General features: G+C 45.6%; 1 protein-coding gene across 1 annotated transcript; it reads left to right on the top strand.

Moving 5' to 3' along the window:
* The first annotated feature begins 222 nt into the window (after positions 1-222).
* Positions 223-25115, top strand: C15H17orf67 (chromosome 15 C17orf67 homolog). Its single transcript, XM_039914256.1, has 5 exons — positions 223-279; positions 3646-3703; positions 11594-11694; positions 23067-23191; positions 24687-25115. Exons 1-4 carry the CDS (start codon positions 223-225, stop codon positions 23181-23183), a joined length of 333 nt encoding a protein of 110 aa, XP_039770190.1. The 3' UTR covers positions 23184-23191; positions 24687-25115.
* Positions 25116-26975: the final 1860 nt, after the last annotated feature.

Genomic DNA, 26975 nt, shown 5'->3' with positions numbered 1-26975 from the left:
CGCTTAATAATAAGCACTGCACTTCTCTGGGCCTCAGTGACCTCATCTGGAAAATGAGGATTATTAATCATAATAATGGTGATGGCATTTGTTCAGCACTTACTATGTGCCAAGCACTGTTCTAAGCGCTGGGGGGGGAATAATAGACACCACCATGATTACTATGGTTACTGAGCGCTGGGTCGGACCTAGTCCCTGTCCCACTGGCCCCTGCAGGAAGGGATGCCGCCCTCCATCATCAGCATCGTTGCTGAGGCTCTTTACTGCTCGCGGAGCACTGTACTGAGCGTTTGGGAGAGGACGGGCTGATGGCCCGCTCGGGCGAACGTTACAACAAATGAATGACGTGGAGACAATGATGTAGGAGAAGCAGCGTGGCTCGGTGGAAAGAGCCCGGGATTGGGAGTCAGAGGTCATGGGTTCTAATCCCTGCTCCGCTGCTTGTCAGCTGGGTGACCTTGGGCGAGTCATTTCACTTCTCTGGACCTCAGTGACCTCATCTGTCAAATGAGGATGGAGACGGGGAGCCCCACGTGGGACAACTTGATCACCTTGTCTCCCCCCTCACCCCAGCGCTTAGACCAGTGCTTGTCCCATAGTAAGCGCTTAACAAATACCATCATCATTATTATTATTATTCTCTGGGCTGCAGTGACCTCATCTGTCAAATGGTGATGAAGACTGGGAGCCCCACGTGGGATACCCTGATCACCTTGTCTCCCCCCTGCGCTTAGAACAGTGTTTTGCACATAGTAAGCGCTTAACAAATGCCATCATCGTTATTATTATTCTCTGGGCCTCAGTGACCTCATCTGTCAAATGGGGATGGAGACTGGGAGCCCCACGGGGGGCAACCTGATCACCTTGTCTCCCCCTGGCAGCGCTTAGACCAGTGCTTTGCACATAGTAAGTGCTTAACAAATACCATCATCATTATTATTATTCTCTGGGCCTCAGTGACCTCATCTGTCAAATGGGGATGGAGACTGTGAGCCCACATGGGACAACCTGATCAGCTTGTCTCCCCTCCAGCGCTTAGAAAAGTTCTCCATAGTAAGCACTTAAGAAATGCCATTATTATTATTCTTATTATTCTCGGGGCCTCAGGGACCTCATCTGTCAAATGGGGATGGAGGCTGGGAGCCCCACGGGGACAACCTCATCACCTTGTCTCCCTCCCCGGCGCTTAGACCAGTGCTTTGCACATAGTAAGCGCTTAACAAACACCATCATCATCATTCTTCTTCTGTGGGCCTCACTGACCTCATCTGTCAAATGGGGATGGAGGCTGGGAGCCCCACGGGGGACAAACTGATCACCTTGTCTCCCTCTCCAGCGCTTAGACCAGTGCTTGGCACATAGTAAGCGCTTAACAAACACCATGATGATGATGATGATGAGGATTCTTCTGTGGGCCTCAATGACCTCATCTGTCAAATGGGGATGGAGGCTGGGAGCCCCCCGGGGGACAAACTGATCACCTTGTCTCCCTCCCCAGCGCTTAGACCAGTGCTTTGCACATAGTAAGCGCTTAACAAACACCATCATCATCATCATTCTTCTTCTGTGGGCCTCAGTGACCTCATCTGTCAAATGGGGATGGAGGCTGGGAGCCCCACGGGGGACAAACTGATCACCTTGTCTCCCTCTCCAGCGCTTAGACCAGTGCTTGGCACATAGTAAGCGCTTAACAAACACCATGATGATGATGATGATGAGGATTCTTCTGTGGGCCTCAATGACCTCATCTGTCAAATGGGGATGGAAGCTGGGAGCCCCCCGGGGGACAAACTGATCACCTTGTCTCCCTCCCCAGCGCTTAGACCAGTGCTTGGCACATAGTAAGTGCTTAACAAACACCATCATCATCATCATTCTTCTTCTGTGGGCCTCAGTGACCTCATCTGTCAAATGGGGATGGAGGCTGGGAGCCCCACGGGGGACAAACTGATCACCTTGTCTCCCTCTCCAGCGCTTAGACCAGTGCTTGGCACATAGTAAGCGCTTAACAAACACCATGATGATGATGATGATGAGGATTCTTCTGTGGGCCTCAATGACCTCATCTGTCAAATGGGGATGGAGGCTGGGAGCCCCCCGGGGGACAAACTGATCACCTTGTCTCCCTCCCCAGCGCTTAGACCAGTGCTTGGCACATAGTAAGCGTTTCCGAAAAGCCCTGGTGATGGTGATTTTCTCGTTGTTTTCCTCCCGTGTCCTCCCTCCCTCCCTCGTTCCCGACCCCGACCTACCTCCCTCCTCCCTCCTGCGCCGGGGCCGGTCCTGGCCCCCGCCGGCCGCGCAGGCGCACTGGGCGCCCCGAGCCGCGGGCGCGCGCCCGGGGGCGGGGCCGGAAACAGGACGGGGGACCGGAAGTGGCCGTTGCCCCGCCCGCGGGCGCGAGCCTCGGCGCGCGCGGGGGAGGGCGGGGGAGGGGCGTCGCCTCAGGGCCCGCCGCGGGGCCTGCTGGGTAACGAGCCCTTAGGGACCGTCCTTTGACCGAGGCCCGCACAATCATAATAATTATAATCGTGATCAAAATAATGATGGCATTTGTGAAGCCCTGACTATGTGCCAAGCACCGTTCTCAGCCCTAGGGATGATACAAGGTCCTCAGTTTGTCCCCCCCCATGGTGCTCCCAGTCTTCATCCCCATTTGACAGATGAGGGAACTGAGGCCCACACAATCATAATCATCATCATCATAATAATGGTATTTATGAAGGCCTTACTCTGTGCCAAGCACCGTTCTCAGCCCTGGGATGATACAAGGTCATCGGTTTGTCCCCCGTTGGGGCTCCCAGTCTTCATCCCCATTTGACAGATGAGGTCACTGAGGCCCACACAATAATAATAATAATAATAATGGTATTTATGATGGCCTTTCTATGTGCCAAGCATCATTCTCAGCCCTGGGGATGATACAAGGTCACCGGTTTGTCCCCCGGGGAGCTCCCAGTCTTCATCCCCATTTGACAGATGAGGTCACTGAGGCCCACACAATCATAATAATAATAATAATAATGGTATTTATGAAGGCCTTACTATGTGCCAAGCACCGTTCTCAGGCCTGGGGACGATACAAGGTCATTGGTTTGTCCCCCGGGGGCTCCCAGTCTTCATCCCCATTTGACAGATGAGGTCACTGAGTCCCACACAATCATAATCATAATAAAAATAATAATAATAATAATGGTATTTGTGAAGCCCTTACTATGTGCCAAGCACCATTCTCAGCCCTGGGGACGATACAAGGTCATCAGTTTGTCCCCCGTGGGGCTCCCAGTCTTCAACTCCAGTGGTCAGATGAGGGAGCTGAGGCCCACAGAATAATAATAAAAATAATAATAATGGTATTTGTGAAGCCCTTACTATGTGCCAAACACCGTTCTCAGCCCTGCGGACGATACAAGGCCGTCAGTTTGTCTCCCATGGGGCTCCCAGTCTTCATCCCCATTTGACAGATGAGGTCACTGAGGCCCACAGAATAATAATAATAGTTTTCACTGGTCCTAAAGTTAAAGAAAAGACATGGGCCTTGCCCTCAGATGTCTTCAGTTTCAGAGGAGGCCCTTCCCTAATCACACAGGGGTTCTGTCCCTTTAAACCTCAAAGGCTTCTGGGTTTTTCCCTGCCCTATATTAGGCTCCTGAGTTGACTATTCTCTTAGTGTGGGCAAGAAGGAGATGGAGTAGGATCATTGGTGAGTAGGTGATTTTTGGCTCCTATTATTTTTTCTGAGGGGGCTGAGGCAGCTGATGCCTGTTGTGTTGATTATCTGGTGATAAGGATGGTGATGCTAATTGTATTTGTGATGTTACTGCTTTTGAAAGGATATGGTAAGGTGTGGGCTACTGGGTTATGGAGAGTAACTATGGAGTGGCTGGAGGGGGTACTGATTCTGGGGTTTCTGAAATGTGGATTTATTCCTTCATTCTATTGTATTTAACTTTTACTATGTGTAGGGGGATGAGAGTGTACAATGCAACAAAAAAGTGACATTCCTTGCCCATAATGAGCTTAAAGTTTAAAGTGGGGGAGGTGGACATGAATATGAGTAAATGACAACTGTGTATTTAAAAGCTGTGGGGCTGGGAGGAGGGTTTATGTGTGGGTTCAGGATGTAATGTGTTAATTGCGACAAGGGTATGACATGTGGCCAGGGAGGGTAGGTGTTGTGGCTAGTGAATTAATGAGTTGGTTTGATGAAGTTGGGTTAGGGCTTGTTGAGTCGATGCGACTGAGCTGATACTGCTGATGGTTCGGATAATGTTAAATTTGTTGCTGGGTTTAGGGCCTGAAAAAAGCTCACAGTGAGCAGGCACCATGAGCACATGAAGCATGCTGGGTGATGTGTATGTTTACTGTTTGTGTCTTTGTATGTCTTGTCCATGTCACTTAAAGACTAAATTCAATGAGGGCAGGGACACCACTTGTGTCCCCCAGAGCCCCATACAAGACAGCATACCTCCCTTCCTTTCACCACCTGCTTTTAGGGGTGACAGCTCCCCAAAATGAAAGCTGGGTAATCCTAGGATCTGCTGGTCAAAAAGCACTCAAGGTAAGTACACTTGGAGGCCCAGTGTTGTCCGAAATTGAAAATCTACGAAGCTTGGCAATTGCCCTTCAGGGTGGTGTGTTCCTGACTTCCTACTTGATGACTGCAAAATAGGAAGAGGTGAGTGTGTTGGCACGGCATGGTCCACTAGGACTAATGGTTTCCTTGATCCAAGCTCCTGATCACAGCTGACCTCCTCGTTCCTTAGAGGAGACTCTGTTCTCCCAATTCACCTGCAGATACTCTTTATTCTTTTGAAGGTAATGATTTCTCATGGTCTCATTTTCTCTCTCAAGCAAATTTCTTGGAAGTGAGTGGTCTTCCTGCCCATTTTACCATTTCTTTTAGGGTGTCTTTTACAACCAAGTACTACCTTACTAAGTGTCCTTGATGTTTATGCTACATCTGAACACCTTGGCATATTGGTTACTCAGGCTCACAAGCCACAGCAAGAGTCTACAAAGCCTAAGTAGGCTGTAAGGTTTTGGAGCAGAATTGTTATCCACCTATACTGTCCTAACAATTTAATTGCCTAATAGATCAACTACAGATGTGCAGTTAATGCTACTGGCTGAAACAACTCAGGACTGTGGTTTGTTTTGGAAATGCTAGACTGGGTTCTTGGAGTCTGAATGGTTATATGAGAGACTGAATCCTTGTGAAAACAGTGCTCGGCAACCAGGTACATGTATTCAAGACTGTGAGCCTCCTGAGGGCAGCACCAAGGACATAATGTCCATGGGCTTGAGAATGTGAACCTCTTGAGTGCAGGGCCATAGTGTCCATGTAACAGATTGTAAGCCCCCAAAGGCAACATCAGGAATACTGTCTATCTGTTCTTGTGAAGTAAAACAACTGCTGGGTATTTCAGCTTTTTCAACTGCAATGGCACACGTTTTTAATCCTCTATATGATGGGGTGAGCCCCAGGTGGGGCAAGGACTAGATTGGTCTGATAATCCTTGATTGACCCCAGGGCTTGGTATAGCTAATAAAATAAAGGGTGCTACTGCTCTGAGTCACTTGAGAAGAGGTAACTCTCACTGGGATTAAGTAATGTCAACTGGTATAGTGACTATTAAAACGGGATGTTTGGTAATAGACATGGCCTAAGGGCTAGCAGTCTTGAAACTCCTTCAGGGTAGGTACTGTGCTTTATTATTTTTCTAACTCTGAATATCATGCTGCCATCATTCTCTGTTGTCCTGTATATCAGCTTATTGTTAACGGTTAGGAAATTATTCTTTCTGGTGTAAACTTGCCTCCTTTTAGATAAGCTCATCATCAACAGGAGCTCCAGTTCACACTTGTATAGTATCCAGCATAAAATTAGCACACAGAAGCTGGTGATCCTGACCTGGTAAGTACTTAATCCCTTGATGTGCACACAGCTAAGTACTGAAATATCAATGACAATGCTGATGGCTGTTTACCATTGTCTGATTTACCATCCTAACTCCAGTGCTCTTAATTCCCAGATCTCCTGGCCTGTGAATGAAATGGATCAACAAGGGGTGATGCATTGGCTAATTGAAGGTGAGTCTGTTTACTGGGTTAGGGGATTGGAAAGCAGCACCAGGAAGAGATGAAAGGCTGGGCAGAGTTGGCAGAAGCCAGCCACCTCTGTGTCATCTGGGGAGGGTTTCCCAGAGACAGCTTGGTACAGAGCTCCTGCTTACAGGTGAGATGGGTATCTGGTGGGGGCTGGTGAAGGGGGTGGGAGCTGCCAGGAAACATTGCTCTTTCGGTAAGCCTTGACCCAGGCCCTATCCTCCTGCAGGGTGTGTGAGTGACGGCCGTATTCTGTTCTATTGTTTCTGTTTCTTCCACCTGGTATGAGTGTCCTTGCAGGAGGTGGGCTCTAGGCAGGCGTGGGGGCAAGGGGGAGCTCAATTAAGTTGGATAGTAAACTGGACAAGGCTCATGAGGGCTAATGGAGTCCAGAGTCCTTAGCCAGGGTGTGGAGTTGGAGGAGGATTGAGGAAAGTTCAATATAGGCCACTCATTGAGACTTGTCTCCTGGCCAGGCCAAGACCCCAGCCCCAGAGATGTTACTCAAGACCAGGCTGGCGCACCATCCCTCTACTCTGCCAAGGGACACTCTATGTCCGAAGAACATCGTGGGAGCAACAGTGAGTCCTGTTTGGTCTGGGCTTGTGTGGGGGCAGTTTGAGGCCTCCCCAAACTATCCCACATATACTTGGGGCTGACCAGTAGAAATCTCAGTTCTGTATTGTCTTGCTACTACATTAGGTGTCCCTACTGGTCTCTTTCCAAGCTTCAGGGACCCTGATATGCTTTTGACCACTGTAACTTTTTCTCCTCAGGGAAGAAGAGAAAACAACCAGGCAGCTCAGGATTGGACATGGAGGGACAGCTCACTACTCACCAGCTGCTTCAAGATGAGGACTTGGGATGGGGTGTATAGTACCCCCTATCTGATTCCCCAACATAGCTTGCTGTCTACTTGCCCCTGCTCCTTTATCATCCCCTTCCTGACAATGCTGTTGCCTTGGGTTCTAATTACTGCCTTAACAGGCACTCTAGGCATGGGGGGCCCAGCTGACTCCTCCAGGTGAGGGAATGTGTGTGTGTGTGTGTGTGTGCGCACGCATCTGTGATGGGGCAGGACTGCAGGGATAAGGAAGCATTTGAACAGTTCCCCTCTCTCAGCAAGGAGGCTGGTCCTGGTAAATGGGGCCAGAGAAAGAGGTGGGCTCTCTGCCTCTTGCTGACCAACTGTGGAGCCAAGGTGAAGCCTGGGGCCCTTAATTCTATAGACAGGCTGACCTTCTTCACTCTGGTCTGCAGAGATGCCTGCCCATCTGTGGCCCTAGAACTTCTAGGCCCCTTCCTGCCTGATGGAGTGGGATAGGTGGGGAGTGGGGTTTCAGAGCCAGGGGTAGTGTTCAAGGGACAGGTGTGTCTGTGTGAGATGAGCTTCCCCCTGGAGGAACAGTGTGTGGTGCCTCGAACAGGTTACCAAAGCCCCAGCAGGAAACTGGGGTGGAGCTTTGCCTCCAGACCAAGGTAACGGCATTGTCCTTCTAGTTCCTCATCCCACCATAATAACCTGGGTTCAATTCCCTGTAGGCCGAGGGCTCTACTTTGAGACTGGCTAGCCACAAAGCAGCCTCACAGCCCTTAGGTACATATCTGTTTATTGGTGTTGATGTCTGCCTCCCTTACTCAAGACGCTATGCCCATTGTAGGCAGAGAATGTGACTTTTTTTTATTGCTGGCTTGTATTCTCCCAAGTGCTTAGTACTCTGCACACAATAAATGATAAATAAATATGATGGAATGTTAACATTGTCTGTCTTCCTCTTAAGTTAGATTATGAGGGGGAGGAATGTGTCTTTCTATAGTATTCTTCCAAGTGCTTAGTACAGTGCTGTGCACACAAATGCTCAACTATGATTAAATGAATGAAAAACTTAATACCTCCCCGTATTAGCCTGTAAGCCGTTGGAAGGCAGGAATAGTGACTCCTACATACATTATGGGACAGTTGACTGTTGTGCTACTGTATTTCTCAAACATCTGTTCAGGGCCTTGTACTGAATTGGTGTTTAATACAGCTACTAAATCCATAAATGCTGTTACTTGCTGTGTGTCCCTGACCTGCAGGTGAGAGCATCCTCATTTTGTGTGTCGTATGGCCTACCTGCACCTCTCCATGCTACTGGAGTCCCCCTGTGCTGCCCATCTTGTTGTTTTGTTCTTGAATGGCTCTTCCAAACAAGATGATTCACTTGGCAGGGATGTAGACATACACACAGTAAGAGGCCATGATCACTGTTGCTGGGTTGCCTCAATGCTTGCTTCTAGTCTGTTGGAAAAAATTCCTGTACCAACAGGTCTTTGTATGGGAGCTCAGTTAGCAATGACCAGAATCCTCTCCAACACATTAAGCTATTGACTCAAATCAGAACTGCTCAGACAGTAATAATTCTGGTGAGATTTCAGTGTATATACTGTAACAATGAGATCATTGATATTGACTAAGCATATCACAGTACTTTACTAAGCACTTGATGCAATAACACTCTACCTTTCTGGCTAGCTGGAGAACTCTTGACACTCAACCCCATTTTGCTAATGTTACCTAAGGTAGTTACCCTGTAATCATTGCTTGTTTACTAGATTTCTTTAATTTTTTTTGTGTGTACTATTAAATATTTACTCTATGCCAGGTACCATACTAAGTACCAGGGTAAGTAAACTAATCAGATTAGACACAGTCCATGTCACGGCTGGTGTTCAGTCCTAATCCCCACTTTGAAGATAAGATAACTGAGGCAGATGATAAGTAATTTACCCAAAGACACATAGCTGATGCGTGATGGAGCCAGGATTAGAAACCAGGTCCTTTATAAGGGCTAGGCCTGTGTGCTATCCAGTAAGGCCAAGCTGCTTTGTTTTTTTTTCTGTTCTACCTGTGCCTTTTCCTCGACTCTCACTCTCGGCTCCCACCCTTGGATTTGAGTTAGACTAATGTGTGGTATATTGTGAGAACTGCACTACATGCTTGGTTAAGAACAAAACAGTTGACAGATGTGATCTTGACCCTCAAGGAGCTAACAATCTACAGATGGTTCTGCACCTCTGACTGTTAAAGCGTTTGCCTGTTTTCTCCCTTTAGACTGTAATCACTCTGTGCAGAAGAATGTGTCTACAACTTCTAGTTTCTCAAGCACTTCATACAGTATTTTCTATCCCCAAGTATTCAAATACCACTGACTGACAGGAACAGACATTAAAATGTGGTTGGGGCAAGTCTATATCTGTGTTCTTCTGTCCTAGAGCCTTTGGGGAGTAGAGACCCTGTTTTGAATTCACCACTTAGAAACTGTAGTGACTTTTGATCCTCCTTTTGGGCCATTTAGGACCAACGATTCTGCTACTTTTGCCCCTAGCTTTAATCTTTCCAAATGACAGATGTGCAAAGTTATAGAATATGAGGTTTTTTTAAGGTATTAACTGTCAGGCACTTTACTATGTATCCACTGGGATAGACCCAAGTTAATCATATTGGACACAGACCCTTTCCAACAAGGGGCTCACAGCCTTAATCCCCATTTTACAGAGGAGGAAACTAAGCCACAGGGAAGTTAAATGACTTACCTAAAGTCACACAGCAGACAGACAAGTCAGGATTACAAGCATGTCCTTCTTACTCTGGGGCCCTTTATCTCTATACAATGCAATTTGACTCTAGATTGACCATATACTTCCTGAGAGCAGAGTCTCAACTCTACTCTACTTTGCTATGTGTTTAATACATCACTCTGCACTTAATAAGCACGTGATGAATACAGTTGAGGCAGTGTGGCTGAACAGGTCTAGGAATCAGAAGGACCTGAGTTCTAATCCCTGATGTGCCACTTGTCATCTGTGAGACCTTGGGCAAATCACTTGATTTGTCTGTGCCTTAGTTCCCTCATCTATAAAATGAGGATTAAGACTGTAAGACCCATGTGGGACAGGGATTATGTCCAATCTGATTACTTGGTATCTACTGCAGAACTTAGAACAGTGCTTGGCACATTGTGCTTAAAAATATCATTAAAAAGAAATCATCCTGAAGGATGATATTTACCAACTCTCTTGTACTCTGCCAGGTCCTTAGAGTGCTATGCATATAGTATATGTTCAGCAAATACCACTGAGTGAAATATATTAAGTAGCGACATGCTGGTTTTAGTGTAAAATGCCTAGGTAATGGTCACTTCTCGCAAGCACCTAATAAAGTGGATTTCATTCAGTAGGCATTTAATAAAACTCATTATTCCTTCTTCCTCCATATCTAATCTAGGGAGGGTGAGAGGTGTTAATTCCAGTCTCTAAGACTGCCCAGTGCTTTTTTTACTCCCACTCTCCAAAGACAGTTCTCCCCACTAAAATGTTAGGAACAAAGGCTGAATTGTCGCATGCACAAATAAATAGCAGATGATGGAAGCTGTTTCATCTAATGCGACACTTGGTGTGTCCAGCAGGTCAAATCAGCCAACCCAAGGCTGATTCTCATTGCTTTCCTGTGGTGGCGTCTCAGAGAGATTTGTAGAGAAATATTCAAGCTGATAAAATAATAACCAGAGTGAAAACTTGATCAGTTGTCGTCAAAAACATAGTGGTGACGTAGGGTTTATTTAGTCAAAACATAAGCCAACACCTCAGCCATTGCTGTTCTCTCTAGAGTAGATTGCCGCTTCGTAGGAATCACTCGGAGAGAAATGGGGGACAAAATGAAGAAGCTGCTTGCTTGGGTCCTTTTTCTGGTCTTACTGATTCTCTGTGCAGGTAGGAGTTTGAAAATAAAGAGTACTTTTTCCAAAACTCTGGAATTTACTTTGATATTGGCATGTTTATAGCTTTGTGTTAAAATCTCACTTAATAATAGGACATGCATATTTCTAGGCATGTTGTGGTGTAGAGGAGATTTCCAGGGTTTGTTGCTATTGCTAAGTGTTAGGGACATGCTATGTTGCTTTTATCTTTGATCAACTGACGTATATTGATGAATTTAAAAGGTGTCATTGGAAGGCTAAAGTTTGTGCAGATCTATGAACGCTGAAGGGAGTGTTGCCCTCATCCAAAAGAGGCTTAATAATTTCTGGTCTGGTGCAGAATTCCCAAGTTGGAGACATCAAAGAGAAAAATGGAAGAAAAACAACAGTAGATTTATTAGGATGACAGACAGAACCAGGGCTTGGCACATAGTAAGCGCTTAACAAATACCATAATTATTATTATTATTTTCTTAGAATCGTGGGTACTATGTAAAGAAGACCCTTTATGCCACTTGTGCTCTACGCTAGCCAACCCAGTGAACCAAAACCAAATGTCTATTAAAAATGTTTAAAATTCCACTCAGAACACTCAGGATGGAACGTTCCCTGGGACACGGCTTCTGTGAAAGAACACTTTTGTGTATTAACCAAAATCATACTTGCAAATATTTTGCTGTGGACTTGGGAGATAAACTATTAACTTCCTGTTAACTCAATACTTAAGTCCTCCCCGTTCTTTCTAGATGCGTCCCCGATTTTGACAGAAAAACAAGCTAAGCAGCTCTTGAGAACCAGGCGAGAAGACAGACCACGAAAAGCTGGTTTTCCTGATGAGCCGAGGAGGGTAAATGATTGTTGCTGTCTCGGTCTCTCTCTTTTTTTAGGAAAAAAATAATTGCAATTCAATCCTCTAAAATGCACCCTTGTCAAGATACGGCTGTGCCTTGAGCAAACTTAATCTATAGTTCTACTGAGCACTTTGAGTATTTATTGATTGCAAAGCACTACACTAAGCACTTGGGAGACCACAACAGAGCTAGTAGATCTGTTCTTTTTCCATCTTGGATTTTACAGTCTACATATACAGTGCACTAAGTGCTTGGGAGGGTACAATAAAGTTAGTCAACCGCATTTATTGAGCGCTTAATGCGCACAGAGTACTGTAGTAAAGCTTGGGAGAATACAGTGTAATGGCAAAATTCCCTGCCCACTGTGAGCTTACAGACTAGACTGGGAAACAGACAATATGATAAATTACATATATGTACAAAAGTGCTGTGGGGCTGGGAGGGAGAATGAATAAAAGGAGCAAGTCAGGGTGCTGTAGAAGGGAGTGGGAGAAGAGGAAAGGAGGGCTTAGTCAGGGAAGGCCTCTGGAAGAGATGTGTCTTCAGTAAGGCTTTGAAGGGGGAGAGAGGAATTGTCAGATTCGAGGAGGGAGGACGCTCTAGGCCGGAGGGAGCATGTGGGAGAGAGGTTGGCAGTGAGATAGATGAAATTGAGGAACAGTGAGAAAATTAGCATTAGAGAAGTGAAGTGTGTGGCTGGGTTGTAGTAGGAAAGTAGTGAATTAGGATGGGGCAAGGTGATCGAGTGCTATAAAGCCAATGGTGAAGAGTTTCTGTTTGTTGTAGAGTGGATGAGCAATCACTGGAGGTTCTTGAGGAGTGGAAAAACACGACTTGAACATTTCTGTAGAATAATAATCTGGGCAGCAGAGGAAGTATGGACTGGAGATGGGAGAGCCAGGAGGCTGGAAGGTCAGCAAGGAGGCTGATAGAGTAATGAAGGAGGGGTTGGATAAGTGCCTGGGTTAACCTACTAGCAGTTTGGATTGAGAGGAAAGGGTGGATTTTAGCAAAGTTGTGAAGGTGGAACCAACAAGATTTAGTGATGCATAGATATTGTGGGTTGAATGAGAGAGAGGAGTCAGGGATGATGCCAAGATGATGGCCTCGTGAGACAGGAAGGATGGTGGTGCCCCGTGACGGCCGAGGGGAAGGACCGGGTTTGGGTGGGAAGATAAGTTCTGTTTTAGACATGTTAAGTTTGAGGTGACAGGAGGACATTCAAGTAGAGATGCCTTGAAGGCAAGAGGAAATGCGGGGCTGCAGAGAGGTAAAGAGATCAGGGTTGGAGAAGGAGGTTTGGTTATCATCTGTGGAGATGTAGTAGTTAAATCCATGTGACCTAAATGAGTTGCCAAGGGAGTGGGTGTAGATGGAAAATAGAAGGGGACCCAGAACTGAACCTTGAGGGACTCCCACAGTTAGGGGGTGGAAGTCAGAGAAGGAGCCTGCTAAAGAGACTGAGAATGAGTGGCCAGAGAGATAGGAAGAGAACCAGGGGAAGCTAGTGTCAGTGAAACCGGGGTTGTATAATGTGTCCAGGAGAAGGGAATGGTCAGTGTTGAAGGCAGCTGAGAAGTCGAGGAGGATTTGGATTTGATAAGGAGATCATTGGTGACCTTTGAGAGGCCAGTTTCTGTGGAGCAAAAAGACTGGAAGCCAGATTGGAGGAGGTTGAGGAGAGAATTGGAGGAGAGGAATTTGAGAAAGCAGGTGCAGACAACTCAGTCAATGAGTTTTGAGAGAAATCATAGGAGGGAGATGGGGAGATAATTGGAGGGAGCAGTGAGGTCAAGGGAGGGGTTTTTTAGGCTAGAGGAAACATGGGCATGTTTGAAAGCAGTGGAGAAGAAGCCATTGGAGAATGAACAGTTGAAGATGGCAGGGAGGGAAGAAGGCAGGGGACAAGCATTTTGAGGAGGCGTGAAGGATTGGGGTTGGTTGCACAGATGGAAAGGGTGGATTTTGAGAGAAGGCAGGAAATCCCTTGTATAAATACTGCTGGGAAAGATAGGAGAGTTGAAAAGAGGGGAGGGACTGGGCAGGGGCAGGGGAGATTTTAGGGAGCTCATGCCTGATAGTGTCAATTTTCTCAATAAAGTAGGTGGTCTGGTCTTTAGGGACAAGGGATGGGGGAAATGGGGGGCCGGGGGTTTGAGGAAGGAGTTAGATACCTGAAACAACTGTGGAAGGCAATGGGCACGGGTGTCACTAAAGATGGAGAAATAATTTTGCCGGGGAAAGTTAAAGCACACAAGGATGAACTTGAAATAGACAAAGTCAGCTTGATACCTAGATTTCTGCCAGCAGCACTCTACGGCTCATGCACGGGAGTGAAAGAGGTGGACTTTGGGGGTGATCCAGGGTTGTAGGTTAGTGGTACGAAAGTAGACGTGATCCCTGTCCTCAGGTACTTATTACTTTACAGTGGTACTTATTAATTGCTTACTGTGTGCCAGGCACTGTTCTAAGGACTGGTGTAAATACATCTTAATCAGTTTGGGCACAGTCCCTGTCCTACATTGGCTCACAGTCTCAATCCCCATTTTACCGATGAAGGAATTGAGGCACAGAGACGTTAAGTGAGGTGCCCAAGGTCACACAGCAGGCAAGTGGCAGAGCCAGGATAAGAACCGTGACCTTGGGACTCCTAGACCCATCCTTGGCATTCTAGCCAGGGAGACAGACACAAAATGATAACAAAAAGGAGGAAAAATCTAGGCCCTTAGTAATGTTTTGGACAGAAGATATCAAATCAATAGGACTTCTAGACCTAATGATTTATGCCCACCCAAGATTTCCTAAAATGGGACAATTGGGCTCTCATAGAACTCCATGTTTAGAAAAACCTGCAGTGTGACATTGTAGCGTTCACACCCAATCCCATCCCACACATGCGCACACAACTTTTTCTTCCGGCTATGAGGCAATGTATCCACATGGTCGTGCATTGTTAAAAGAACACTCCCTAACTCCATCACTGCTTTCTAGCCAAAATGCATAGTAGCTGATTGGAGTGTGCATCACTAGTCAAGCATTTTCATTTATTCACATGTCCATCTTCCCCTTCTTTTTTTTAATCTCTTGGCTCTAAATAACTTTGTGTCTGTCTTCTGTGTTAGAGTCTAAGGCCCTTAAGGGCAGGGATCATGTCCGTAAGGTCTACTGTACTCTCCAAGTGCTCAGCACTGGGCTCTGCACAAAGTAGGAGCTCTCTAAATATTTTTGACTGATTGGTTAATGGATGGTGACAAAATATGAATTGCCTTCAGGAAGACCAACAGTATTATTCATCAGCAGTGGAAGGAGAGTCGAGAGAGGAAGTCAAAAAAACTGTTCCTCTACTTCCCTTAAAGATTTCATTTCCCAAGCCTATTTTCCCCACTCCAGTTCCTCATCCCATCCCCATGCACTCATCCTATTTCCCTCAGCACTTATATTTTTATCCTTATCCTCAGTTGCTTCCCTTACCTGCAAATGATTTTAAGCTCTGTCAACCCAGGCTTTGAACTTCTTGAGGGCAGGGATTGTTTCTAAAAAGGGTATTGAACTCCCCCAAGCACTTAGTTCAGTCCTCTGCTCGAGGTATTGTCTTATGCTGTCGAGTCATTTCCAGCCAATAGTGACTCCGTAGACACATTTCTTCCAGAATGCCTCACCTCCACTGCAATCATTCTGGTCAAGTATCCGTAAAGTTTTCTCCGTAAAAATACGGAGGTGGTTTACCAATGCCTTCTTCCGTGCAGTAAACTTGAGTCTCGGCCCTCGACTCTCTCCCGTGCCGCCGCTGCCCCAGCACGGGTGAGTTTTGACTTGCGGCAGATTGCCTTCCACTCTCTAGCCGCTTCCCAAGCTAGGAATGGAAGGGAAGGGCCTCTGCTTGACTCTCCCTTCCTTAGCCGAGACTGGTAGAGGACTGGAAACTCTCCAGGTGCCTTCCTGAGAGGTGACACAGAGTATGCACTCAATAAATATCACTGATTGATTCCCTTCTCCACCTTGGTCATCCTTGATCATTATTACTATTATCTTGGATCACTGTTTCGACCACTACTTGTACAGCACCTCACCCTTAGGAGTTGCTCAATAAATATAATATTATTACTAATACCTCAGGCAACGGTACACACCCCGAAGGTGCGCAATTAAGTCTTGCTGGCAGACCTAGAAGGCACCGAGGGAGCTCTGGAAGCAATTCTATATGGAACAGTCCTGCCTTGGAGTGAGGCTCAGAGATGGTTTTAATTTCAGTGATTCACCGAGTTAAAATTTGGGAATAGGAAGAGAAAACTTAAAGGAGGAAAACATGTTTGTCCGGGACCAGAATGACTAGTGGAAAGCTTTAAAAGAATGACATCCAAGGATAAATTCATTCTTTTGTGCATGCATCTCCTGGTGGTCAAGTGCCCTGGGAATACCTCTTTGCTAAGCAAATCTCCTCCATTTTGGCCTGTCTCAGTGGAGGAACATTTTGGAGGCTGGAATGTAAATCAGCTTAAATAGCCCTCAGTGGACTGTGCCACCATGTGCATTAACTCATTGAAAAAATGTGCATTTTTTTTCCTCATATCCTTTAAGACCAAGATTACTGAGGTTTGAATGATCAGAAATATTCATTTGAGAACTTTTGGGGTTAGAGTAAACTTTGAAGAATAAATGATCACCTGTCAAGCAAACCCTCCTGCTTCTAGCCTTACCCTTGTTGTACTAATGAGCAAAACATTTCTTTCGAATGTTTGTCATCCTCGAACGCAGTGAAAATTAAATAGGAAAGATTTCAACTTCTTGGAACAGGTTTCTGCCATGATGTTAACTGTTGCTTAGCCTGTGATTCTCAGTTTAATTCAGTTCCCGTTAGGCGGCTCACTACATGGCATTTATTCTGTGCGCCATAATGTGTCTTTGTCATTCTATTGTAACCTTGGGGTAAGTGGTATTAGCTTGAATTGATACTGTGGTGTTTGCTAAACGCTTACTAGGGGCGGAGCACTCCATTAGGTGCTCAGGTAGATAGAAGATATTCAGATCCCAAACAGTCCCAGTGTCGCAAAGGCCCCACAGTGACAGAGGGAAGGAGAACAGGCATCGAAACCTCATTTTACAGACGAGGAAACTGAAAGCACAGAGAAATGAACTGGCTTGCCCAGCAGGCAAAGGGTGGGGCGGGGATTAGAACCCAAATCTGACTCCCAGTCCCGTCCTTTAACCTGTAACTACTCAGAAACTTATTTTTCTACAGAAAGTAACCTAACGTAGGCCAAATTGTTTTCCATATGCCACCCCCCCTCTCTCCCAGGCCAGGAACATTTGAGTTTATCATCAGAGCTGGGCAGCATTTTTAACACATTCCACTAAATTGTTGAAATGTGTGGCTTTTCAGCAGATTTGAAGCCTGGCATTTCATCTTTGAATAATGATCATTTTAAGACCTTGTGGAGTATTCATTTTCATAATATTTTAAATAAATAGTGAAATACCATGGAAACTCCTTGTTGGTTTCTGCTTGTTGGGTTGGTTTTTTCACCACTGATTTCAACTGGACATGTGAAACATATGTTATTCTGCCCTCAAAACATATTCAACCTGACCTGCCATCTCAACAAGCTAGTTGACATGGATTACAAAACTTTGCAAACGTTAGGATTCTGCAGAAAGAATGTTATAGTCATTGCACAGGTGTATTTAAATGAAGTGATTTTATAACTAGGTAGAGTACAAATGTCAGAGGGGCAGACCTAAAGGTAGGGGAGGGTATATACTTAGTACCTGGTCTTCGTTAAGGCAGTTTATTAATAAGCAAGTGGATTTTGATCCTATTAATAACGTGCGTTTCAAAACCAGTGAGAAGATGATCTTCGAAGGTGAGGTTATCAGTGGTCCCTGTTGACTGAAGGAGTCTTTCTGGACAACTGTTCTAAGTTCGGAACTACCGTCCTGATTTTGAGTGACAGAATGAAGCATGTGACCCTGAGTGAAAGACTAGAATGGGAACTCAAATTGGCCCATGCAAGCTGTAGAACAATCAATAAGAAATGGGAGGTGGTGTGTCATGGGCTTCTCGTATCTACTCCAGCGCTTAGTACACAGAAAGTGCTTAATGAATACCACGGTTATTAGCATAGACCAAAGCTGGATGGTCACTGGGAAGACGAAAATCAAACAGTATGAATGAAAGGGATGGTAACAGGTATAGAGAAGGCCAAAAGAGATCAGGTCGTATTAGTACTAGAAATGTCATTTACTGGACACCTTTGCAGTCTAAAGTACTCTACTCAGCCATTGGCAAAACACAACAGAAGCTCAAGACAGGTTTCCTGCCCAGAAGGAACTTGCACTCTAGTAGAGGAGACAGACATAAACATTTTTACAGGCTGTGGAATTAGAATAAATAAACTGCACATTCAAATGGATATACCCGGGTCCACAGGAGGGGTATAAATAAATAAATACTCAAGAGCTAGAGGTGTGTTCCTGATCATCCATGAGGATCCTTTGTCTGAGGTAGTAGTGGATTATGAGCTGAGAATGAGCCGGGTAGCATAATGATTTCTAAACGAATTTAAATTGTTCCAGCATGTATGAGTGGTGTGAGAGGCATTATCCATGAAAACACCCTCTTTCCCTTCTGGGGAATCATTAACCTTCATTTATTAAAAGCCCTGTGATTAGTTGGAGGTATCCAAGTTTTCTGGAAGAATCTTCAGGAAGAGAGTATTTACTGAATATTCTCAGTAAGAACACAAACAAACCGAAAACACTCAAAGGAGTGAATTATGAAGAGTCCAACTTGACTGAATTTCCTCACTTTTCCACTCGGACCCGTGCAGTTTTTATTTATTTTTTATATCATGGTTGTTTTACTTTAACTCCTCAAAATGCAGCTGATGTCCTACTCGCTTTGCCAGTGAGCGGCAGGGAGTCCTCTTGACGGGTGATCCTCGACTTTCAGGGTGATGAGAGAGCTCTTTGTGTGCCCACCCTAGCTGCCTGGTTGAGAAACAGCTCCAGGCTAGAGTAGAATTCTCTTCCCCCTCAACTATCCTCCCTTGTTGATCTAGGAATGCAGGGCTTAAGCCTGTAAATGAGGATAGGGTGGTTCCCAAAGTTAATAAAATTAGCATTCTTTTCTACCCACCTGGCCTAAATTAGTACTGATCACAAACAACAAAGTCCTAGAATGAAGTCGCCTGGCATTGGAAACCCTGCGCTCACCAAAGCTATACTGTCTGGAGAACGGACGACAGCACGATACCCAAAGAACGTTCGTGTGGCGACCTGAAATTGGAAAAATGAAAGCAAGGAGGACACAGAGTCTTGGATGAAGCCGCATCCCCGCTGAAACTTGGGAGTCCCATAATGGTAGATAGACTGTACTGTAGATAGACAGACTGCTATCGGGATAGGAGGGGCTCTTTTTAAGCAGAAATTTAGTAAGGATTAAGAGGAGGAGGCAAAAGTGAAAACAGAACCAGGTCCTGCAACGTTAAGGACACTCGACACTGTGTCTGCGTGTTTGTGTGTGCGCGCGTGCATGCACAGTGTGGTCAGGACTGTGGTTCAGGTCTAGTGAATAAGCCACCACTTGTCAGCTGTGTGACCTCGGGCAAGTCACTAAACCTCTCTGTGCCTCAGTTACCTCATCTGTAAAATGGGGATTAACTGTGAGCCTCACGTGGGACAACCTGATTACCCTGTATCTACCCCAGCGCTTAGAAGGGTGCTCTGCACATAGTATGCACTTAACAAATACCAACATTATTATTATTATTATAAAGCCTGGGAGTCACAGGATCCGGGTTCTGATCCCGGCTCTGCCACTTATCTGCTCTGCGATCTTAGGCAAATCACTTCATTTCTCTGTGCCTCATCTGTAAAATGGGGCTAGGACTGTGATCCCCATTTGGGATGGGGACTGGGTCCAACGTAATTAGCTTGTATCTACGGCTGACGGCAGTACTAGATGCATAGTAAGTGCTTAATAAATTCTATCGATATTATTATTAACCTTGTCAGCCGCATCTGCACCCATTACTGAATTTCACTGTCAGTGATGTCTTCAAGCATGACAGACAATTATCAATCAATCATATTTATTTAGAGCTTATTGTGTTCACAGCACTTTACTCAGTGCTTGGGAGAGTATACATAACAGACACATTCCCTGCCCAAGAGGATCTTACAGTTTAGAGGACAAATTTACAATTATATTGTTTATTTATTGAGTGAGTGGCTAAGTAGATGGTAAAAATCAGAAAGATCCATCAAAGTAAGGTGAAATCATAGAACGGAAGCGTGAATTGAAATATTTTGTCATCCACCCTTTTTTAGTCTGTGTTGCCTACCATTAAACTGTAAGTTCCTAGAGGCACGGGCAGAGTTCTTTTAAATCTAACTTTGTAAAGTGCCTAGTACAACATTTTGTGTTCAGTGGGCTCAACTAAAAGTCTGTTGATGAAGATTAGGGCTTAATAAGCGTCTCTCTCACCAGAAATAATGAACCATTTTAAGTGTCTTCTTGGTGTAGTCTACTGTACCAGATGCTAGAGAAGTACAGAATGATGATAATTCTGGTACTTGTGAAGTGATTAGTTCCTTACCTATGTAGTGCTTGGACTCTAGCTGGAGGGACAAATTTACAACTAGAGCAGTCAAAAGAAATGTATTAAGTAGGTCTTTATACCCGAGTGCTAAGGAAGGTGTACAGAGGTTCATCAGTGCTAGAGTTGGCTGAAGGGATGACCTCGCTCAGGTTGCTGGGAAATTAACTGGGGAAAGCTGGAAAGACTTGTTGGAAGAGGTGGGATTTTAGGAAGGATTTGAATGTGGGGAGCGCTGTGGTCTGTCCGATGTCGGGAGGGAGGGTGTTCTAAGCTGGAAGAACATTGAAATTTATTGTGCCCACGGGGTGAGACACACTCTTCTAAACACTTGGTAAAGTATAATAGAAGCCCCTTAAAGAGCTTTTTAGGGGAAGCCATATGACCTACTGGAAAGACCATGGTCCTGGAAGCCAAAGGACCTGGGTTCTAATCCAGGCTCTGCCTCTTTCCTGCCATGTGACTTTGGGCAAGTCACTTTCTCTATGCTTCAGTTTCCTCATCTATAAAATGTGGATTTCATGCCCGTTCTCCCTCCCACTTAAACTATATGGGGAGAGAAGGTGTCTGACCTGATTATCTTGTATCTGCCCCAGCGCTGAGTACATAGCATATAGTAAGTGCATAATAATAATGATAATAATAGCCAATATTTCAAGCTGACAATCAACCACTGAATGGTGTATGTGTTAGAGAGATGGACTTAAAAATATTTACAAATAGAGGATTCAGAATAGATTATTGAACAGGCACACATATAAACATATACAGGCCAGTGGTGAGGATGATAGAAATGGCTGTTGTGTTGCTTGGACTGACTGATCTTTCTTGAGTAGGTCTCTCGGTATCTCTTTGTCCCTCTGCTGTTTTTGCAGATTACACAGATCTGAGAGGGTGGGGGAGAGCAGCCCAACCATCCAACTGGATTTTTCACCGGTCCCCACAGGATACCGGGTTCCCTGGGTCAGTCTCGATGATGGGGCTAATGATGATTAAGCCTCCTTAAGATTGTTTTTTGGTCCAAGATTAGCTGTGACCAGCTGATGTTTTGTTCTCCTCGAGTTTCCTTGCAGAACGTGGTCTGGTTTCTGTTAAAAGTGCCTACCAACAAACTCAAGGCCGAGAATAATGCATTTAACAGTCCCCGCACCTCTCCAGAAAAAAGTCTCAAGTTGCCACTCTATTTGAATGTCGTACTTGAGAACTGAAGGAAAGGCTCAGATTCTTCTTGCTCCTTTTTTCCTTGGCTGGAGCTTCACAGCACAGAGTAACTGTCTGAAGAAAAAAAAAACAGTGTTCAGAACCAGAATAGACTATGTATTGCAGCACATAATCAGTATTTATTGAATGTTTACTCGGTGAAGAGCACTGTATTGAGAACCTAGGGGAGTACAATAGAGTGAGATTCTATTTATTGCTATTGTTCTTGTCTGTCCGTCTCCCCCGATTAGATTGTAAGCCCGTCAAAGGGCAGCGACTGTCTCTATCTGTTACCGATTTGTACATTCCAAGCGCTTAGTACAGTGCTCTGCACACAGTAAGTGCTCAATAAATACTATTGAATGAACCATCTCTGCCCTCAAGGACCTTACCGTCTATCTGGGGAAACGGACACTTAGGAGTACACCCTCAAGCACATGGGTGGACACGGTTGAGAGAGGAAAATAGGTAGGGAGATTCATTCATTCATTCAATAGTATTTATTGAGCGCTTACTATGTGCAGAGCATTGTACTAAGCGCTTGGGGTGAACAAGTTGGCAACAGACAGAGACAGTCCCTGCCGTTTGACGGGCTTACAGTCTAATCGGGGGAGATGGACAGACGAGAACAATGGCAATAAATAGAGTCGAGGGGAAGAACATCTCGTAAAAACAATGGCAACTAAATAGAATCAAGGCAATGTACAATTCATTAACAAAATAAATAGGGCAATGGAAATATATACAGCTGAGCGGACGAGTACAGTGCTGTGGGGAAGGGAAGGGAGAGGTGGAGGAGCAGAGGGAAAAGAGGAAAAAGAGGGTTTAGCTGCGGAGAGGTAAAGCGGGGGTGGCAGAGGGAGTAGAGGGAGAAGAGGAGCTCAGTCTGGGAACGCCTCTTGGAGGAGGTGAGTTTTAAGTAGGGTTTTGAAGAGGGAAAGAGAATCAGTTTGGCGGAGGTGAGGAGGGAGGGCGTTCCAGGACCGCGGGAGGACGTGGCCCGGGGGTCGACGGCGGGATAGGCGAGACCGGGGGACGGTGAGGAGATATGTTTACTGAGCACCTAACGGGTGGCAAGGACTCTACTAAGTGAGTTGGAAAATTAAAATTGAGAAAATTTTCAATAAATTTCCATTTTTATTGAGAAAACTTCTCAATGAAGATTGAGAAAATTGGTCTCAATCAATCCTTGGGATTGACTGAATGCCGTGCACTGTACTAAACCCTTGGGAAGTTTAACAGAAGCATAAGAAATGTTTCCTGCCCCAAAGGAGCTTCCATCCCAAATTTCACTGAAATGGATGAAGCAGTCAGATGAGTCGTGTCCGCTCAGAGCGGTAAAATCCCACTTTTTGAATCACACCCCTAAGAAGAACATTTTGTATCATCAAGACCGTAAGCTCCTCTAGACGGTAAGTTCCTGGTGGGTAGGGAACTTATCTACCAACTCTGTCATGTCGTACTGTCCCAAGTGCTTAGTACAGTGCTCTGCACACAAGAAGCTCTCAACAGATACGATCGATCGACTGACGCTGGAAGAGTTCTCAGCCAGTGATACGCTGTTTTAATAGGAGTACTTGCATTACCTTCTCCGCCTGGAGCAGAGAGCAGAGGAGCAGTTTCTGGAACACTGGCTGAATCCATACTGCAAACCGCACTGCAACAGGGATTGGGTCCATCCAGTGTAAAGTCCGTGGTGAGTTCCCAGTGGTGAGTCTTCTCTCTGCTTTCCTCATCCCGAAGGTTCGTTTCGTATTCTCTTTTGATTTCTCTCCCTCCCCCTGGCCTTCCCTCCCTCCCCTCCCTATCTCAGCTAGATCTAGAGAATAAATATGCCTTGCCAGTGTCTTAAAACCAAGCAAGCCAAAGTACTTACTGGACGCCCACCACATGAGGAGTGATATATTGGGCATCCATCTTGCATGGAGCGCTGAACCAAGCATCTATTGTATGCAGTCAATCGATCGGTTGTATTTACTGAGGGCTTACTGTGCGCAGAACACTCTACTAAGAGTTTGGGAGAGTACAATATAATTTAGAATTCCCTGACCACAACGAGCTTACAGTCCAGAGGGGGAGACAGACGTCAATAGGAATGAATTACAGATACGTACATAAGTGCTGTAGGGCTGGGGGGGGGGGGTGAATAAAGGGTGTAAATCCAGAGGACACAGTAGGGAATGGGGGAAGAGGAAATGAGGGCTTAGTCGGGGAAGGCCTTTTGGAGGAGGAGGTGTGCTTTCATTAAGCCTTTGAAGGTGGAGAGAGTGCTCGTCTGTCAGATATGAAGAGCGAGGGCATTCCAGGCCAGAGGCAGTGGGGAGCGAGAGGTCACGGGTGAGATAGATGAGATCGAGGCTCAGTGAGCATCAGAGAAACGAAGTGTGCAGGGTAGGTCGAAGTAGGAAATCAGGGAGGTAAGGTAGGAGGGGGCAAGGTGACTAAGTTCTTTAAAGCCATTGAAAAGGAGTTTCTGTTTGATGTGGAAGTGGAGGTTTCTGAGGAGTGGGTAAACATGGACTGAACGGTCTGTAGAAAAATGAACTGGGCAGCAGAATGAAGTAAAGACTGGAGTGGGGAGAGACAGCGCAGAGCACTGAATTGGGCACCCACTGTGTATTGAGCAGTGAATTTATAACATCTACTTATTGTATCTTATAGCTTGTTGTGGGCAGGGAATATGTCTATTAACTCTGTTATACCATTATATTTTACTCTCTCAAGCACTTGTGCAGCACTCTGCACCCAGTAAGCGTTCAATAATTACGATTGATTGAATTACTTTACTAAACGTCTCATGGAGCATAAAACGTGAGCGGTTGCATTTTGAAGGATTGTGAGTACTGAGATGGTCAGGAAGTGTGGAGATGCTAGAATGGCAGTGGAGGGACTTAGAGTGGGGAGAAGAGAAATCCAGGAAGGCCTTCTGGAGGAGACATGATTTTGAAAGGGCTTTGAAGATGGGCAAAGCTTTGACCTGTCTGATATGAATGGAGAGGAAGTTCCAGCCAGGGGATAGGATGCGAGCAGGAGGTTAGCAGTGATAGGGACGAGACACAGTGTGGGTTGGCTTAAAAGAACCAAAAATGCATGCTGTGGGGCGGTGAGAGAAGAGAGTGGATAAGAAGGAGGAAGAGATCTAATTGAGTGCTTTGAGGCCACAGAAAGAACATTTTCTTATTCTCTTCCAGATCCCAACAAGTGCTTTGGTGGAAAGGAATTTCAGTGTTGTTCTGGAGATGCCTCTGTAGAAGCCAGAAATCCATATCTTCTGTAGTTGGTTAATCTCACTCGTATCGAATGCGGTTTGGAGCATGACAAATCTGCATGATGTTTCTCTTTGCTGACCTGCAGAGACCTGGCAAGCTAATGACTGGTAAACACAAGCTCCTCTGGGTTTCCCACTAGATTTGAGAGGGTACCAAGGCCACATATTTTAGCGAGCGCCGAGGCAGAGACTGCCAGGAAAGAAATCGGAGAAGGGTGACTAACAAAAACAGATTACGGCGTCGGCCTTTGGGATGTTGGTGAAAGTCTGGAGTAGGAGCGAAGCTTCTAACACTACTTTGCTGTATCTTTTTATCTTAATGGTCCGAATCCTTTTTTCTGTGCCCGTCATAATAAACACGTTAGCAAAATCTGTCTGCAGCGACCTTTGTTTTCCTTGGAAAAAAAAAGGAGAAGAGGAGAAAAACGCGGATTTGACGGTCGCTCAGGTTCATAGACGGGGTGGTCGAATGGAACTTAGTGCTGATAGTGTGAGCGGGAGCTGCGGTCGGTCTCACGGGACCACCTCAAGAGGATCACGGGAAGAGTTGCTGAAGGTATAGGATAGGATGATGCTTTGCTGAGGAGCGACCCACTTTGGAGACAGTCGGCTGTCGTGTCGGGATACCGCTGCTGACCCAGGTCTATGAATTGTATTGCACGCTTTCAAGCACTTATTACGGTGCTCTGTACTTCAGTGAAGCTGAAAGATCTATTGGGGACTTGGTTATTATTACTATTATTAAATACCCTCGAGTCATTTCCGATTCATAGAGACTCCATGGATATACTTTCTCCAGAACGTCCTGTCCTCTGCCATAATCCGCGACCTTTCTAAAGGCACTTTCATCTTTGTCGTTAGGGTTTCTATCCATCTAGCTGCTGGTCTGCCTCTTTCGCGTTTTTCCTTGACTTTTCCTAGCATCAGTGTCTTCTCCGGAGAAACAATCCTCCTGATTGTGTGTCCAAAATTGGTCGCTGGTGTTTAAATACATTCCCCACTCTCTCCCCTTTTAGCAGGTTACGCTCATTGTGGAAAATGCTAGAGATTGTCATTCCGAGTTGCTGTGTTTGGGACAAATATTAAGCTCTATCATATCTGTAGATCTTACAAAGGCGTTGGACCCCAAGTCTTAGGTCCTCCAGGATCCCAAGGCCACTAATACAGATCACACTTAAACAGATCATTTCACATACTCTACTATTTTATTATTTTTGCCACCCATTCATCTTTCCATTTTCTTTTTCCTCCTCCCGGTAAATTATTTAGTGTCTGTTTGTCCCATTAAATTGTAAGTTCTTTCAGTGAATGGTAATTATTCAGTGTTACCTGTGCGCAGAACACTGTTCTAAACATTCTCTTTTTATTGGTATTCGTTAAGCATTTACTACGTGCCAGGCACTGTTTGAGATAATAGTGGACTCAGTCCCCGTCTCACATAAGCCTCCCAGTCTTAATCCTTATTTTACAGATGAGGTAACTGAGTCACGGAGAAGTCCCACGGCAGACAAGTGGTGGAGCTTAGATTAGAACCCAGGTTCTCTGTCTCCCAGGCCCGAGCTCTTTCCACTAGGCCACACCGCGTCCTGAGGGCAGGGTGTCTTTTACCTCTATCGGGCTCTCCCAAAGACTTTGTATAGCGTTCCACGCGCAGTGACTGTTGAGTTGATTGATAACTGTGATGGTTTGGCCAGTCAAGTCGGAGTTGAAGAAACCTCGGCTGGCTCTCTCCCCGTTGTCAAGCCAATGAGCAGAGTTGATTAATAGGCCCAGTTTAGTTTAACCTAGTCTATGCAGCCATTTTGATGGGCAATTGTAGGAATGATCTGGGCATGGATCTGTCCTTAGTGCTTAGAGCTCTTGGCTTTGGTGATCTGGAATGACCACTGAGCAGATTTGGAACGGAGGCTGATGGGATTAGGCATTTAGGGATGTGTTGGGTGGGGAGGGCTTCCTGAAGGCAGGGTTTCCCAGGATGTGATCCTAATTAGTGGGCCTGACAGAGGAACGGTCTGTTCTATCCCCAAGTGGTTTCCCAACTACATCCCCTGGCCGTGACTGCCAACCTCAGACCATAGGAAAATATTCAGGAAAATGAGCACAAAGCCTCAACACATTTCCTCTTCTGAGAAGGACCACAGACCAGATTAGCAACCTCCTATAAAATTGTAGGATTGGGACCAGACTCCAACCACCCAAGGAGACTGAAATA

The sequence above is a fragment of the Ornithorhynchus anatinus genome, chromosome 15 (assembly GCF_004115215.2).
Source record: "Ornithorhynchus anatinus isolate Pmale09 chromosome 15, mOrnAna1.pri.v4, whole genome shotgun sequence".
Classification (NCBI taxonomy): domain Eukaryota; kingdom Metazoa; phylum Chordata; class Mammalia; order Monotremata; family Ornithorhynchidae; genus Ornithorhynchus; species Ornithorhynchus anatinus.
This window is presented reverse-complemented; position numbering and strand designations above follow the sequence as displayed.